Source organism: Schistocerca nitens, chromosome 1, assembly GCF_023898315.1.
Source record: "Schistocerca nitens isolate TAMUIC-IGC-003100 chromosome 1, iqSchNite1.1, whole genome shotgun sequence".
Classification (NCBI taxonomy): domain Eukaryota; kingdom Metazoa; phylum Arthropoda; class Insecta; order Orthoptera; family Acrididae; genus Schistocerca; species Schistocerca nitens.
This window is the reverse complement of record NC_064614.1, coordinates 427,505,440-427,520,256: the sequence shown is the minus strand read 5'-3', so window position 1 is coordinate 427,520,256 and position 14,817 is coordinate 427,505,440. Positions and strand designations below refer to the sequence as shown.

General features: G+C 38.8%; 1 protein-coding gene across 1 annotated transcript in view; it reads left to right on the top strand.

Moving 5' to 3' along the window:
• Positions 1-3,476: 3,476 nt before the first annotated feature.
• The window catches only part of LOC126251755 (glutamate dehydrogenase 2, mitochondrial-like), a 99,374-nt gene continuing 88,033 nt past the window's right edge, over positions 3,477-14,817 (top strand). The window contains exon 1 of the mRNA XM_049952408.1: positions 3,477-3,864. Coding sequence (XP_049808365.1) covers positions 3,477-3,864 — 388 coding nt within the window. The remainder of the gene's footprint in view (positions 3,865-14,817) is intronic.

Below are 14,817 nucleotides of genomic sequence, written 5' to 3'. Positions count from 1 at the left end.
TATTTACCAATTCAGTTACAACCAATATTTTCCTATTCCGAACCTCCTACCCAAAATTTAAATTTCCAATGATCGAGAGTATTCTTGTAATAGTATCTCAAAAACGATGTTAAATTTTATCAGTAACATGCAAAAATGAAAACTAAAAAACAAAAACAATATGACGCCAATTGCCATCCCACTTTCAAAATCAAAACTAAGTTTTCCTTTTGGGACATAACCAACATTTTGCACAAAATTTCCAAAAATAAGTAAAAAATGTGTCGATTTTCTGGTAAGTATTTCTACCACGCGTAGCCTACTCATCGAAATGATACTGTAATTGCGACATTCGCTGCTTCCCTCACCCATTGGTACTTTTCGCTGACTCCCCTCCCCCCCTCCAACCTCCCAGTATCCTCCTGTTGTATTAACATAAGCCTCACTCTTTTTATTTCTAAATTCGATGGACTGGTTAGTTGTTAAGTGCTTGTCCCATACCTCATGTAGACATTTGTATCTAGCCTCGCGCGCGCCACCAGCACTAAAGTATTTGTGGGGAGGGGGATTAAGGAGGAAGGGAGACAGCTCAATAGACTGGGGGGGGGGGTGAATGGGAGATCCTCTTTAAAAATTGAAAAAATTATGACCTAAAACTATTTTTAGGAGCATTCTGGGTGCCTCAGACGCTGTATTTCAACTAGTAGGCGTGCTGATTTATGCCTGGATTGCCATCCCACTTTCAAAATCAAAACTAAGTTTTCCTTTTGGGACATAACCAACATTTTGCACAAAATTTCCAAAAATAAGTAAAAAATGTGTCGATTTTCTGGTAAGTATTTCTACCACGCGTAGCCTACTCATCGAAATGATACTGTAATTGCGACATTCGCTGCTTCCCTCACCCATTGGTACTTTTCGCTGACTCCCCTCCCCCCCTCCAACCTCCCAGTATCCTCCTGTTGTATTAACATAAGCCTCACTCTTTTTATTTCTAAATTCGATGGACTGGTTAGTTGTTAAGTGCTTGTCCCATACCTCATGTAAACATTTGTATCTAGCCTCGCGCGCGCCACCAGCACTAAAGTATTTGTGGGGAGGGGGATTAAGGAGGAAGGGAGACAGCTCAATAGACTGGGGGGGGGGGGGGGTGAATGGGAGATCCTCTTTAAAAATTGAAAAAATTATGACCTAAAACTATTTTTAGGAGCATTCTGGGTGCCTCAGACGCTGTATTTCAACTAGTAGGCGTGCTGATTTATGCCTGGATTAAAACGTATTTTGTGATTACCGAATACAAAAAAGTTATACATTAACATTTAAATTTATCGATAGTATTTGTACAATTATTACGTATTAAAACAGTTGATAAATCGCTATAAACCAGGTGTTTTGCTACAATGTTGTAGTAAAATTGACTAAACTAGAATACATTTTTAATAAATATTATCTTATCATAGTTCCAATATATATTTAGACCTAGTGATTATCGCGTGGTGTTCAGTCTCTAACCGTCTGCCTCCTGACCACCCGTCTGACAAACTGGCAACAAAACCGAGCAGATTCGTGCTTTATCTACCCCGCCGCTTCACCACCCGTTGTCGTAACAGCACGTTTCGTTAAAACTTGGAATAATGCCTATTTAGAGACAATAGAAATGGATTTGATTTACTGGCACGTTAGTAAATCCTATAAACCATTAATTCATTACTGCAGAAGAGCTTTAACTACTGCAGTTAAGGTAGGATGCATTCGTTCAACATTGCCTCCTATTTTCCATTAATTTAAAAACAATGCCAGGACAAGTATTATTGCCAGAAACAAATACCCCAACCCCCTTCGTCCCAGATCATCATACCCTATACCAATCTGCTTCTTGCCAAATTTTGTTTCATTTATCTTAGTGATAACGCCCTGTTTCCGATTTTGTACTTTCCCTAAGAAATTGGCCGGCCGATATGGCCGTGCGGTTCTAGGCGCTGTAGTCAGGAACCGAGCGACCGCTGCGGTCGCAGGTTCGAATCCTGCCTCGGGCATGGATGTGTATGCTGTCCTTAGGTTAGTTAGGTTTAATTTGTTCTATGTTCTAGGTGACTGACGACCTCAGAAATTAAGTCGCATAGTGCTCAGAGCCATTTGAACCAACCTAAGAAATTAAGAACACACTTCCCGTCTATGTCTCTATTTGTATCAGTCTCAGTTTCATGAACAGCAGACCACACAAGACTCTCCAAAAAAAAAAAAAAAGCTTGGCAACAAAATATTTTTCGTAATTAGCCTTGACTTGCCAAACCACGTATCTCGACGAACATGATCTTTACTGCAACGCTATATGAATTGGTCCCGAGTACGATTCTCGCTAACGTTAACCAACTTCATGTCAAGTACACTCCCGCTGAATTTACAATGATTTGATTTACAGTAATAATAATAATAATACTTACGGTAACCTTCTTTACAAAATTAATACTGGTGCTAGGATCCCTAAGCTTGTCAGCCAGTTTCAACATAGTAAAACGCATGTGAGTAATTTAACTTCCATTTCCACGCTCTTCAAAATTATCGTACCTGGCACAGAATTTGAACCAGCAACGGCCTCCGTATTGCACTACTAACAGAACTAATAAATAACTAAATATTAGAATTTCTGCGGATGCATAAAATATAGTATCTTATTTCTAACATACAGCAGATATTAAAAAAATAATTTCCCTCGTGATTTCTCTTTAAACCAACTTGAATATGGTAGTACACATCACATGACACATCAAAAAGTGATGTATTGTACAACAGCCATTACAGTACTGTATGTCATTTATCAAAGCCAGCGACTACTCTCGCGCTCACATATCTGCTTACAATAAAGTAACTAAATGCCTTTCTGTATTTGAAATACTAGCACGGACGAGATTATGACATCAAAAATGAGGCGAGGGAAACAGCAAGTAACGCATCATAGCTGTTGACCGACATGCTGTTGTAGCCTCAAAATTTCGAAAGTTGTGACCTCAATTTTTCAAATGACTCATTAAATTGACCTTTCATTTGTCTTGCACTGGATGTACCTAATATTTTGGCCGCCGTCTCTTTTACCTCTATTTTAAAAGTAGATCACAAACACTTGCTGCCATTCCCAAATCGATATTTATGCAAATTGACGACCGAAATACACCGTTCAGGCGCGCGAACTGCGGTACAATCACCCGATTTACAAAAAGACAATCTTCGCCGATCAGTCGATTATAGTCGTTGACTGACCGAAACAATCGTTCAGGTGCGCCTTCATTTATAATTCAATATCGTTTTGTTCTTAATGTCTTGGCCTTCTCCAATGACATCAGCGACGAAATTGCAAGGAGCAACGACTTGTAGTAGTATCTTGTATTGTTGAAAATTATGTTGACTGTCTACTGTTCACTAAATAAATTAGTTGCTCACATCTTGTGATGTAAAACATAATTTTCAATAGAATAAAGCGTCACATTAACCCAGGAACAATGCTTCATCTCATTAGACGAACTAAACATTTATTCCCACTGCAGAAGAGGTACTTATACAGGAGTCCCCCGGCATATTATGGAACGAATCTGAGTGCGTTAAACGAGTCAGTCCTAGAGGAAGTCAATCCATCATTTACAGAGATGATTGATTACTTTTTTAAGAAAGCCGTTATTCAAGTCAGACCAAGGCTTTGTGATATATTAAGAGAGAAGAAACTAGAAGAAGACGCCATACCCAACAGAATTGACGGAATATTACAGACAATGCGGGCGACCGAAAGAATCCTTCGCATTTACTTTCCTTTTCGCAGAGATGACGGGACGTATGAAATGATGGAGACGTATACTGCGCACCACAGTCAGCACAGGTTGCCGGTAAAAGGAGGTAAGGCTTCCGCTTCAACCAATTCACACTTTTCGTAGGATGTCGTGTTGAAGTAATTAGATGACACTTAAGTAACGTAATTCCGCAGATTCTAAAATACCATAACAAAAAGGTTTTGAACATAAGTAACGATCTGAATTTTGTAACGGTTGTTTAAAATGTACAATCGTCGAAGCAGTCTTGATGTAGTCAAACTGCTTTTTGTATTATATTAAACGAACATCTGTTTGGAGCGATATTACTGTACTGTGTCTTGTTTACAGTAGTAATCTGACTGCATTAGGGGTGTTGCGCAGGGAAACTATGTATGCCTCTTTGATATGGTATTGGGCATAACTGTAACACTAAGAAGCATTCATAGTAATGTTAAACGCTTGAATTAAACGGAATGGATTATTAATTTTTTACATGTCTGGCAAGTCTAACTTTAAACTGAATTCTCGGTCAGTGTTTGACAGAATATGACAATAATATAAAATATTAATTATTGTCGGTCCATTGGATCACCTGATGTTGACCCAAGAAGCCGTAATCGCGAACGCATTTACGGTGTCTTAGGTCTTCATAAGGTGACTTGACAATGGTCGAATAGGTTCGTGATTAGATTAATAGTTGCAGAATGTGAGGAAAGTGTTTCCCTTTCGTTGATATTAAACTGACTCGATCGTTGACGGTCATGTATGGCCGCTGTTAAAATCATGTCTTATATGCTCAGCATAGGAAATGAGGGTAGGTGACTGGAATCCGCCAATGTGTCTCAGTTTGCAGCTTATTAATCTTTATTTGAGCGCACTACACTGAACAATGTAAGGTAGCCTGGTGTAATTTTCAGAAAAAAGTAACTTTTGCGATAATTCTGATGCCGGTACGATTTTTTAAATAATTTCACATGACTAACCATTATCTGGTGAAAATATCACACATTTATCTCACGTAAGATACTAAATAAAATGGCATCTAGAAATTTCCCACTGGTCGGCACGTCGTAAAGGAAAAGGAGAATATGCGGCACCGTGGCTTCGGGGATTATGTTGTTGATAGACTCGTTATCAACGTAGCAGATGACAGTTCCACAACTGAAATGTATTTCTCGGATTCGGATAAGGAACGAGCTGAGATTACGACACGACTGACTAATTAATACAGTGGCTTCAGTATTCAACAATGCGGTGAAATTCCTGCATCAGACATAGCTCGCTCTGAAAAATTACCCGAAGTTCAGAATTTTCATCACTCTTGTTTGTAATTACTAATTGCCGTGTTAGGTGAGAACGAGAGCATATTATGCTTTCCTTCTGGTCACGTTAGAAGCACGCGGTATTGCTGGAGTTTTGCCGAATATTATTTCATTCTTTTTACAAATTAAATGACATTCGAAGCTATATTGTTTCTCTGCTCGTCTTTTTTGCGTCTGAACTGCAATGCTCACTTCATTGCAAGTTAGTTGGACAAGCTAGCTGACCAGTGCGTTACATGCGCCGGTAAAGCTACTATCCCGCATTATTTCTCAGTCAATGTGCGTATAACAGCGTACAACGTATCCTTATTCTTATGATGAACACACAATAATATTGTAATTAGTCCAAAATGCATAAAGCACAGACGTAATGGTAAACAGTGCTCTTAAAAGTGTAATTGAGTGGTTTGTGTGAATGGCCTCTCAATTTCAAAAAGAAGCAACATATTCAGTTCTGTGCATCCAGGTCTACTACACCAATGATAAGTGTAACAAACGGCGAGAAATAATACATTAGGGTATGGAAACTTCTAAATCTTTAGGTGTCCATATCGATGAGAATTTAAACTGGAAAAACACATTTTAGAAGTTCTGAAACAACTTGTCACACTTTCACTTAGAATCATAGCAAATCTTGGAGAAAACAAATCAGTAAGTTGACATTTTGCATATTTTCATTTAGTAATAATAATAATAATAATAATAATAATAATAATAATCATTTAACAGTTCTAGTTTCCCGGGTACTGGTAATGAGTGTCTTCCACTTTGCCCTGTCCCAATACACCTGTTCATGGAAAACATCATCCACTGTCCATCCTCTGGTCACTAGATCAGCCTTAATCAAGTCCATCCATCAGGTTTGAGGTCTTCCTTGAGGTCTTTTCCCATCCACCTGTCTTTCCAAATTTATTTTGGCTGTTCTAGTTGGCTCCATTCCCATCACATGCCCGTACCATCGAAGCCTAGATGTGCCAATTCGATGTAACATGGATGTCTTTATTCCAGCTTCTTTCCTCACCTCCTCATTCCTTGTCCATCTTGGTCTTCTGGATGGTGGATCTGAGAAATTTCATCTCTGATGCTTGCAGCCTTGATGATTCTCTTTTTGTGTGGTACATGTTTCAATACCATAGGTCAATATTGGTATGAAATAGCTATTAAACATCATCAGTTTGGCCGATTTTGGAATCAAGTCGACCGATAAAAATGATCTTACTTGTTGGTAGAATTCAGATCCTTTTTGCACTCTGTTGGTGACTTCATTTCTGACCAAATTATCACTGGAGATTAAAGAGGAAAACTGTTCACACACTCTAGTTGATGGTCACCTAGTTTTACACTTGCTGGTTGTCCATCTCTGTTGGCTACCATCACTGCTGCCTTGGTCTTGCTGATGTTGAGGTTATATTTCTGGAACTGATATTTCCATTCATCGAGTCTGATCTGCACTTCCTCATCAGTTTCACCCCATATCATGATGTTATAAGCAAAGGCGGATGCGTTCAGTTCACCTTCTCCTTGACATTCTTCATTTTAGTATCCATACCGGTGATGAATAGTGGTGGGGTCAGTGCACTTCCTTGCTGAACTCCACTCTTGGTCTCAGACCATGATGATCGTCCTTCCCCAATTTGTACACAGCTACTACAGTCTTTGTTCATCATTGAATTTTTCTTATTAATCCTTCAGGCATATTTTTTTCCTCAGGCATTCCGAGATCTTGTTTCTTATAACACTATCGTAGGCTTTTTCTGTATCCAGGAATACAATGACCAGGTTCTTGCCTTTCTTGCAGTACTTTTCCATGAACATGCAGGTGCTAAAAATTTGATCTGTTTTGATCTGTTACTTCTGAAGTCATATTGTTCCTCCACCAGCTGTGGTTCTGGGATAGTTGTCAGTCTCTTTTCTATGATCTTCTCAAGTATTTTCAGCCCACGAGACAATAGGGTTATTCCTCTATAGTTGGTGCTTTTCCGCCTGCTACATTTCTTAAACAGAGGAATTATTACACCACAGGTATTTTCTTATCTGCCCATAAGGCATTGAGTATTTGGTGCAGCCATTGTATGCCTTGGATACCTGCTGCATTTATCATGTCTGTGTTCACTTCATCTGCACCAGAAGATTTTCCTTTAGGCATAGATTTTAAGGTTGCTTCTGTTTCTGTTAAGGTGATGGGAGTTGCCTCATTGTATGTGTGGATTACCAGTTCTGTATTTGATGAAAGGAGAAAATATAAAAATGCAGTAAATGAAGCAGGCAAAAAGGAATACAAACGTCTCAAAAATGAGATCGACAGGAAGTGCAAAATGGCTAAGCAGGGATGGCTAGAGGACAAATGTAAGGATGTAGAGGCTTGTCTCACTAGGGGTAAGATAGATACCGCCTACAGGAAAATTAAAGAGACCTTTGGAGAGAAGAGAACCACTTGTATGAATATCAAGAGCTCAGATGGAAACCCAGTTCTAAGCAAAGAAGGGAAGGCAGAAAGGTGGAAGGAGTATATAGAGGGTTTATACAAGGGCGATGTACTTGAGGACAATATTATGGAAATGGAAGAGGATGTAGATGAAGATGAAATGGGAGATAAGATACTGCGTGAAGAGTTTGACAGAGCACTGAAAGACCTGAGTCGAAACAAGGCCCCGGGAGTAGACAACATTCCATTAGAACTACTGATGGCCTTGGGAGAGCCAGTCATGACAAAACTCTACCATCTGGTGAGCAAGATGTATGAGACAGGCGAAATACCCACCGACTTCAAGAAGAATATAATAATTCCAATCCCAAAGAAATCAGGTGTTGACAGATGTGAAAATTACCGAACTATCAGTTTAATAAGTCACAGCTGCAAAATACTAACGCGAATTCTTTACAGACGAATGGAAAACCTAGTAGAAGCGGACCTTGGGGAAGATCAGTTTGGATTCCGTAGAAATGTTGGAACACGTGAGGCAATACTAACCTTACGAATTATCTTAGAAGAAAGATTAAGGAAAGGCAAACCTACGTTTCTAGCATTTGTAGACTTAGAGAAATCTTTTGACAACATTAACTGGAATACTCTCTTTCAAATTCTGAAGGTGGCAGGGGTAAAATACAAGGAGCGAAAGGCTATTTACAATTTGTACAGAAACCAAATGCCAGGTATAAGAGTCGAGGGGCATGAAAGGGAAGCAGTGGTTGGGAAAGGAGTGAGACAGGGTTGTAGCCTCTCCCCAATGCTATTCAATCTGTATATTGAGCAAGTAGTAAAGGAAACAAAAGAAAAATTCGGAGTAGGTATTAAAATCCAAGGAGAAGAAATAAAAACTTTGAGGTTCGCCGATGACATTGTAATTCTGTCAGAGACAGCAAAGGACTTGGAAGAGCAGTTGAACGGAATGGACAGTGTCTTGAAAGGAGGATATAAGATGAACATCAACAAAAGCAAAACGAGGATAATGGAATGTAGTCAAATTAAATCGGGTGATGCTGAGGGGATTAGATTAGGAAATGAGACACTTAAAGTAGTAAAGGAGTTTTGCTATTTATTGAGTAAAATAACTGATGATGGTCGAAGTAGAGAGGATATAAAATGTAGACTGGCAGTGGCAAGGAAATCGTTTCTGAAGAAGAGAAATTTGTTAACATCAAGTATAGATTTAAGTGTGAGGAAGTCGTTTCTGAACGTATTTGTATGGAGTGTAGCCATGTATGGAAGTGAAACATGGACGGTAACCAGTTTAGACAAGAAGAGAATAGAAGCTTTCGAAATGTGGTGCTACAGAAGAATGCTGAAGATAAGGTGGGTAGATCACGTAACTAATGAGGAGGTATTGAATAGGATTGGGGAGAAGAGAAGTTTGTGGCCCAACTTGACTAGAAGAAGGGATCGGTTGGTAGGACATGTTTTGAGGCATCAAGGGATCACAAATTTAGCATTGGAGGGCACCGTGGAGGGTAAAAATCGTAGAGGGAGACCAAGAGATGAATACACTAAGCAGATTCAGAAGGATGTAGGTTGCAGTAGGTACTGGGAGATGAAGAAGCTTGCACAGGATAGAGTAGCATGGAGAGCTGCATCAAACCAGTCTCAGGACTGAAGACCACAACAACACAACAACAACAGCATAAAGAGAGGAGTATTTCACTTTGCATTTTACAAGGTAATAAATTATCTTTTAGAGTACAAAGGAGGTTTCTATTTTGTCTTAAAAATTATAGATTTCATGGAACTTTAAACTTGCTGTATCACAAAACTACATGCACGTCGTATATGACTGTATCCTTCCAGCTCCTGCAATTTATAAACATTTGAAAGAGAGTATTCCAGTTAACGTTGTCAAAAGCTTTCTCTAAGTCTACAAATGCTAGAAACTTAGGTTTGCCTTTCCTTAATCTTTCTTCTAAGATGAGTCGTAAGGTTAGTATTGCCTCACGTGTTCCAACATTTCTACAGAATCCAAACTGATCTTCCCCGAGGTCCGCTTCTACTAGGTTTTCCATTCGTCTGTAAAGAATTCGCGTTAGTATTTTGCAGCTGTGACTTATTAAACTGATAGTTCGGTAATTTTCACATCTGTCAACACCTGATTTCTTTGGGATTGGAATTATTATATTCTTCTTGAAGTCGGTGGGTATTTCGCCTGTCTCATACATCTTGCTCACCAGATGGTAGAGTTTTGTCATGACTGGCTCTCCCAAGGCCATCAGTAGTTCTAATGGAATGTTGTCTACTCCCGGGGCCTTGTTTCGACTCAGGTCTTTCAGTGCTCTGTCAAACTCTTCACGCAGTATCTTATCTCCCATTTCATCTTCATCTACATCCTCTTCCATTTCCATAATATTGTCCTCAAGTACATCGCCCTTGTATAAACCCTCTATATACTCCTTCCACCTTTCTGCCTTCCCTTCTTTGCTTAGAACTGGGTTTCCATCTGAGCTCTTGATATTCATACAAGTGGTTCTCTTCTCTCCAAAGGTCTCTTTAATTTTCCTGTAGGCAGTATCTATCTTACCCCTAGTGAGACAAGCCGCTACATCCTTACATTTGTCCTCTAGCCATCCCTGCTTAGCCATTTTGCACTTCCTGTCGATCTCATTTTTGAGACGTTTGTATTCCTTTTTGCCTGCTTCATTTACTGCATTTTTATATTTTCTCCTTTCATCAATTAAATTCAATATTTCTTCTGTTACCCAAGGATTTCTATTAGCCCTCGTCTTTTTACCTACTTGATCCTCTGCTGCCTTCACTGCTTCATCCCTCAGATCTACCCATTCTTCTTCTACTGTATTTCTTTCCCCCATTCCTGTCAATTGTTCCCTTATGCTCTCCCTGAAACTCTCTACAACCTCTGGTTCTTTCAGTTTATCCAGGTCCCATCTTCTTAAATTCCCACCTTTTTGCAGTTTCTTCAGTTTCAATCTGCAGTTCATAACCAATATATTGTGGTCAGAATCCACATCTGCCCCTGGAAATGTCTTACAATTTAAAACCTGGTTCCTAAATCTCTGTCTTACCATTATATAATCTATCTGATACCTTTTAGTATCTCCAGGATTCTTCCAGGTATACAACCTTCTTTTATGATTCTTGAACCAAGTGTTAGCTATGATTAAGTTATGCTCTGTGCAAAATTCTACAAGGCGGCTTCCTCTTTCATTTCTTCCCCCCAATCCATATTCACCTACTATATTTCCTTCTCTCCCTTTTCCTACTGACGAATTCCAGTCACCCATGACTATTAAATTTTCGTCTCCCTTCACTACCTGAATAATTTCTTTTATCTCGTCATACATTTCATCAATTTCTTCATCATCTGCAGAGCTAGTTGGCATATAAACTTGTACTACTGTAGTAGGCATGGGCTTTGTGTCTATCTTGGCCACAATAATGCGTTCGCTATGCTGTTTGTAGTAGCTAACCCGCACTCCTATTTTTTTATTCATTATTAAACCTACTCCTGCATTACCCCTATTTGATTTTGTATTTATAACCCTGTAATCACCTGACCAAAAGTCTTGTTCCTCCTGCCACCGAACTTCACTAATTCCCCCTTTTTAAATTTTCTAACCTACCTGCCCGATTAACGGATCTGACATTCCACGCTCCGATCCGTAGAACGCCAGTTTTCTTTCTCCTGATAACGACGTCCTCTTGAGTAGTCCCCGCCCGGAGATCCGAATGGGGGACTATTTTACCTCCGGAATATTTTACCCAAGAGGACGCCATCATCATTTAATCATACAGTAAAGCTGCATGTCCTCGGGAAAAATTACGGCTGTAGTTTCCCCTTGCTTTCAGCCGTTCGCAGTACCAGCACAGCAAGGCCGTTTTGGTTAATGTTACAAGGCCAGATCAGTCAATCATCCAGACTGTTGCCCCTGCAACTACTGAAAAGGCTGCTGCCCCTCTTCAGGAACCACATCTTTGTCTGGCCTCTCAACAGATACCCCTCCATTGTGGTTGCACTTACGGTACGGCCATCTGTATCGCTGAGGCGCGCAAGCCTCCCCACCAACGGCAAGGTCCATGGTTCATGGGGGGGCTCTTTATGCTATGTAACACTAAATGTATAGTCATAGAGTCATTCTAATATATATAACAGATCACTCAGACTAATAAATTTTGTATTGAGTTTGTTATGTCAGTGAAGTTCCTCTGTTTCATCACTGTTCTCATTAGTTCTAGTACATGATCAATAGAATTATTGATATGCTGCAGGTATGTGCATTAATCAGGAGTGACTTTTTATATTTTATTGGCAGCTGAATAGGTCTGGTTCAGCAGCTTTTCCTTTTCTCCTAATATGAGTATCCACTGATGTGAGGACACCTATGTCTGAATAGCAGTGCTTTACACTTAATGAATGGGATCTACAGATGTGAATAGGATAGGTTTTGAGATTAATGTTTTAAGATTATTCAAACTCCTGAAGCCTTCTCTTTCCATTTTGAGCACAATAAAATCTTTTAGACTTGGAAATTTCTGTGCATTCATCTGGTGTGTAGAAGTGTATACTCTGTCAGTTTCTTGCATACACTTCAGTGCTACAAAAATTGTGATCGCAAGAGAGTCTTGTCTGACCTACCATAAGGAAAAGTAATGCTGGACAGATTCAAATCTTTTACTTGCCACAAGCTATTCAAATCAATAAAAGCCCAATTCTTGGCCTGTCCTTTGCAGATATCTGTGTTTATGTGGAGATGTTGTTATTGAGGGTTAGTTACCTACAAGTATTTTTCCAAGTGGCACCCATCTCTGTGAACCCTTCCCTCCTCCTTTCTCACTTTACAGAAACATATATCCCATATTTGATCCATTATGATACTGTTGTTAAATAGCTATAATTTCCTCTTGTAAAATGCTGGCCAAGCTATTAGTTTAGGTTTGGAGAACTTTTTTTGCGTAAACATTGTAATTACTAGATGCTCTTTTGGCTTCTCTTTAGCCAGAGTAGTTAAAGACACAGACATATTTAGCCCACTGTCAGTCTTCTGAGACGGATTTCACATTGTTGCTTCTTTTTGCATTTATTGGCTTTTCTGTCAGTTCTGTCAGTTCTTGGTAGAATTAATTCTACATTCTGCAATATTTATTATTTTTACAAACCAGTTCTCAACCATTACTTTATCATGTACAAAAATAAATGTGTGAGGCTGTGAAATTGTTGTGGGATCAAAGATCTTAAAATAGTGTAACAACGGAGTATCTCATTTTGTTTCCAAAGATGACAATTGTTAATGTTTGGTTTAAGACTAATATGAAATACATTATTTAAATAAGAGTGAGACGTAAAAATATTTGGCTTAGATAAAATGTGACGCATAAATATTGAACTATATGACAAATTACAATGATTTTTCTGAGAGGAAAAATAAGTTAAACAATGTGTAGTAAAATTAGGTGACATGTTTCAAGGGGAAAATGAAAAACATAATTTTGCCCTGAAAGGTCAAATATTATGAATTGATACAATATAATAAGTGTGACTAAACAGGTAAATGAAACAACTTAATTTTTTTCCTATAACATCTGCTGCACATAATTCTGGGTTGTTCTTTGCCATCAGAAATTAATCACATTTGGAATAGGTGTCAGTTTCTGGCAGTCTGAAGCCCACGTTAAATTTGGATACAAAAGTTTCTCTTAGTTTACTTTCAGATACAGCAGGAACATACTTTTCTTTGCAGCATTATGAGTATGTATCCCAAAATAAGGATGCAATTGTAAAAACACATTCCATATACACTTAATTCAAGTTCTGTTGCCTTCTGTAATGAATAACTGCTATATTTTGTATGGCATTGAGAAATCTCTAATGACTTGTATAGCTCCATCTTGAAATATATGCTGTATTTTCCACATTTTCCAGAAAGAAAAAAAAAATGAGTTTATACTTTGGTTCCTAACACAGATATTTCAAGAGTATTGTATTTGTCACAGATGGATAACTTATAGTACATTGTAACATTTAAACCTCTTCTATCTTCTTTTTTAACAGTGAAACCATTGTTTATTAACTGTTGTGAATATCATTCTTCTCAGATATTTCTGTGAGCCATAAACCCTTAGGAAAGCTTTCTTCCATGTAACTTAATGATACCTGAAAATATAACAACCCTATATGACACGCGATATTGCAGTGCCTGTTTTATTCTAAAGTATGATGCAATGTTCCTTCGGACATGCATGCATGTCCATTATAGAGATGATGGTTGCCCATAATTGCAACTGCAAATACATTTCATGAATTTCATCTATATGATGTGTTTTTGGGTGTCTTTTTTGGATAGCTGTGAAGGAAAGTAAAATAAAATATAATAAATTTATAAGGTGTTAATCCATTCTTCTTTAAAGAATTGAAACAGATCTCCACTTTCTCAGAACCATTTTCAGGCCTGGATCTAGGGTAGGGCAAACCGGGCTATCTGCCTTGGGCAGCAATTTTATGGGGTGCCAAATTCATATTCTTGAAAGGGGGGGGGGGGGGGGAGGGGAAGTTTCATGGAGCGCCTAGCATCCAGTGTATGTTGGTATATTTATTGATCATTCATTATGATTTTGAAACTCATCCCTATTGATTTTTGAATGCATCCAAAAGTTGCTTCATTGGTTTACGGGCATCGCGTTCGATGATGTTGAGGAAACTGCACAATATTTCGATGAGACAGCTGCTCATCTTCTTCAGTTGCTTACTGATGTGTTCACCAATATTTATGCTGAATTGCTAGAAAAATGCAGGCGCCAAGGGTTGTGCCTATAATGTCATTGTAGATGAATCATAGAGCACAGTGACATCCAGTGCCCCTACGTGGAAGCGGATAGAAGGATCTTTGTCTGTCCCTAATTCAAGCTGTGTCTGGTGTCAAGATAGTGTTTAGCCACAGCAGACTTTTCTGGCTGACGCAGTCTGGTATGATGTCTATGTTCAGCACATCTATCGTTAACAGTGTGACAAGCAGTGTATGATTTCCTACACTGGCATGGAATTTTATATATTCCTGGTCTCTTTAGAAATAGATCATCTTTAACAGACCCTAGCATAGTTTGCACTCGCACTGGAGGGTGGAAGACAAATTTTATTTGATGTTTTTTGAACAGCCTGCCAATCTTAATGGACACACCACCAACATACAGTAGAAAAACCATCCGTGTGGCATTCTCTGTTTCTTCTGGCTGTTCTTGAGCTTTAGTACACGCAGGTTTAAATGTGTCATGGATCTGT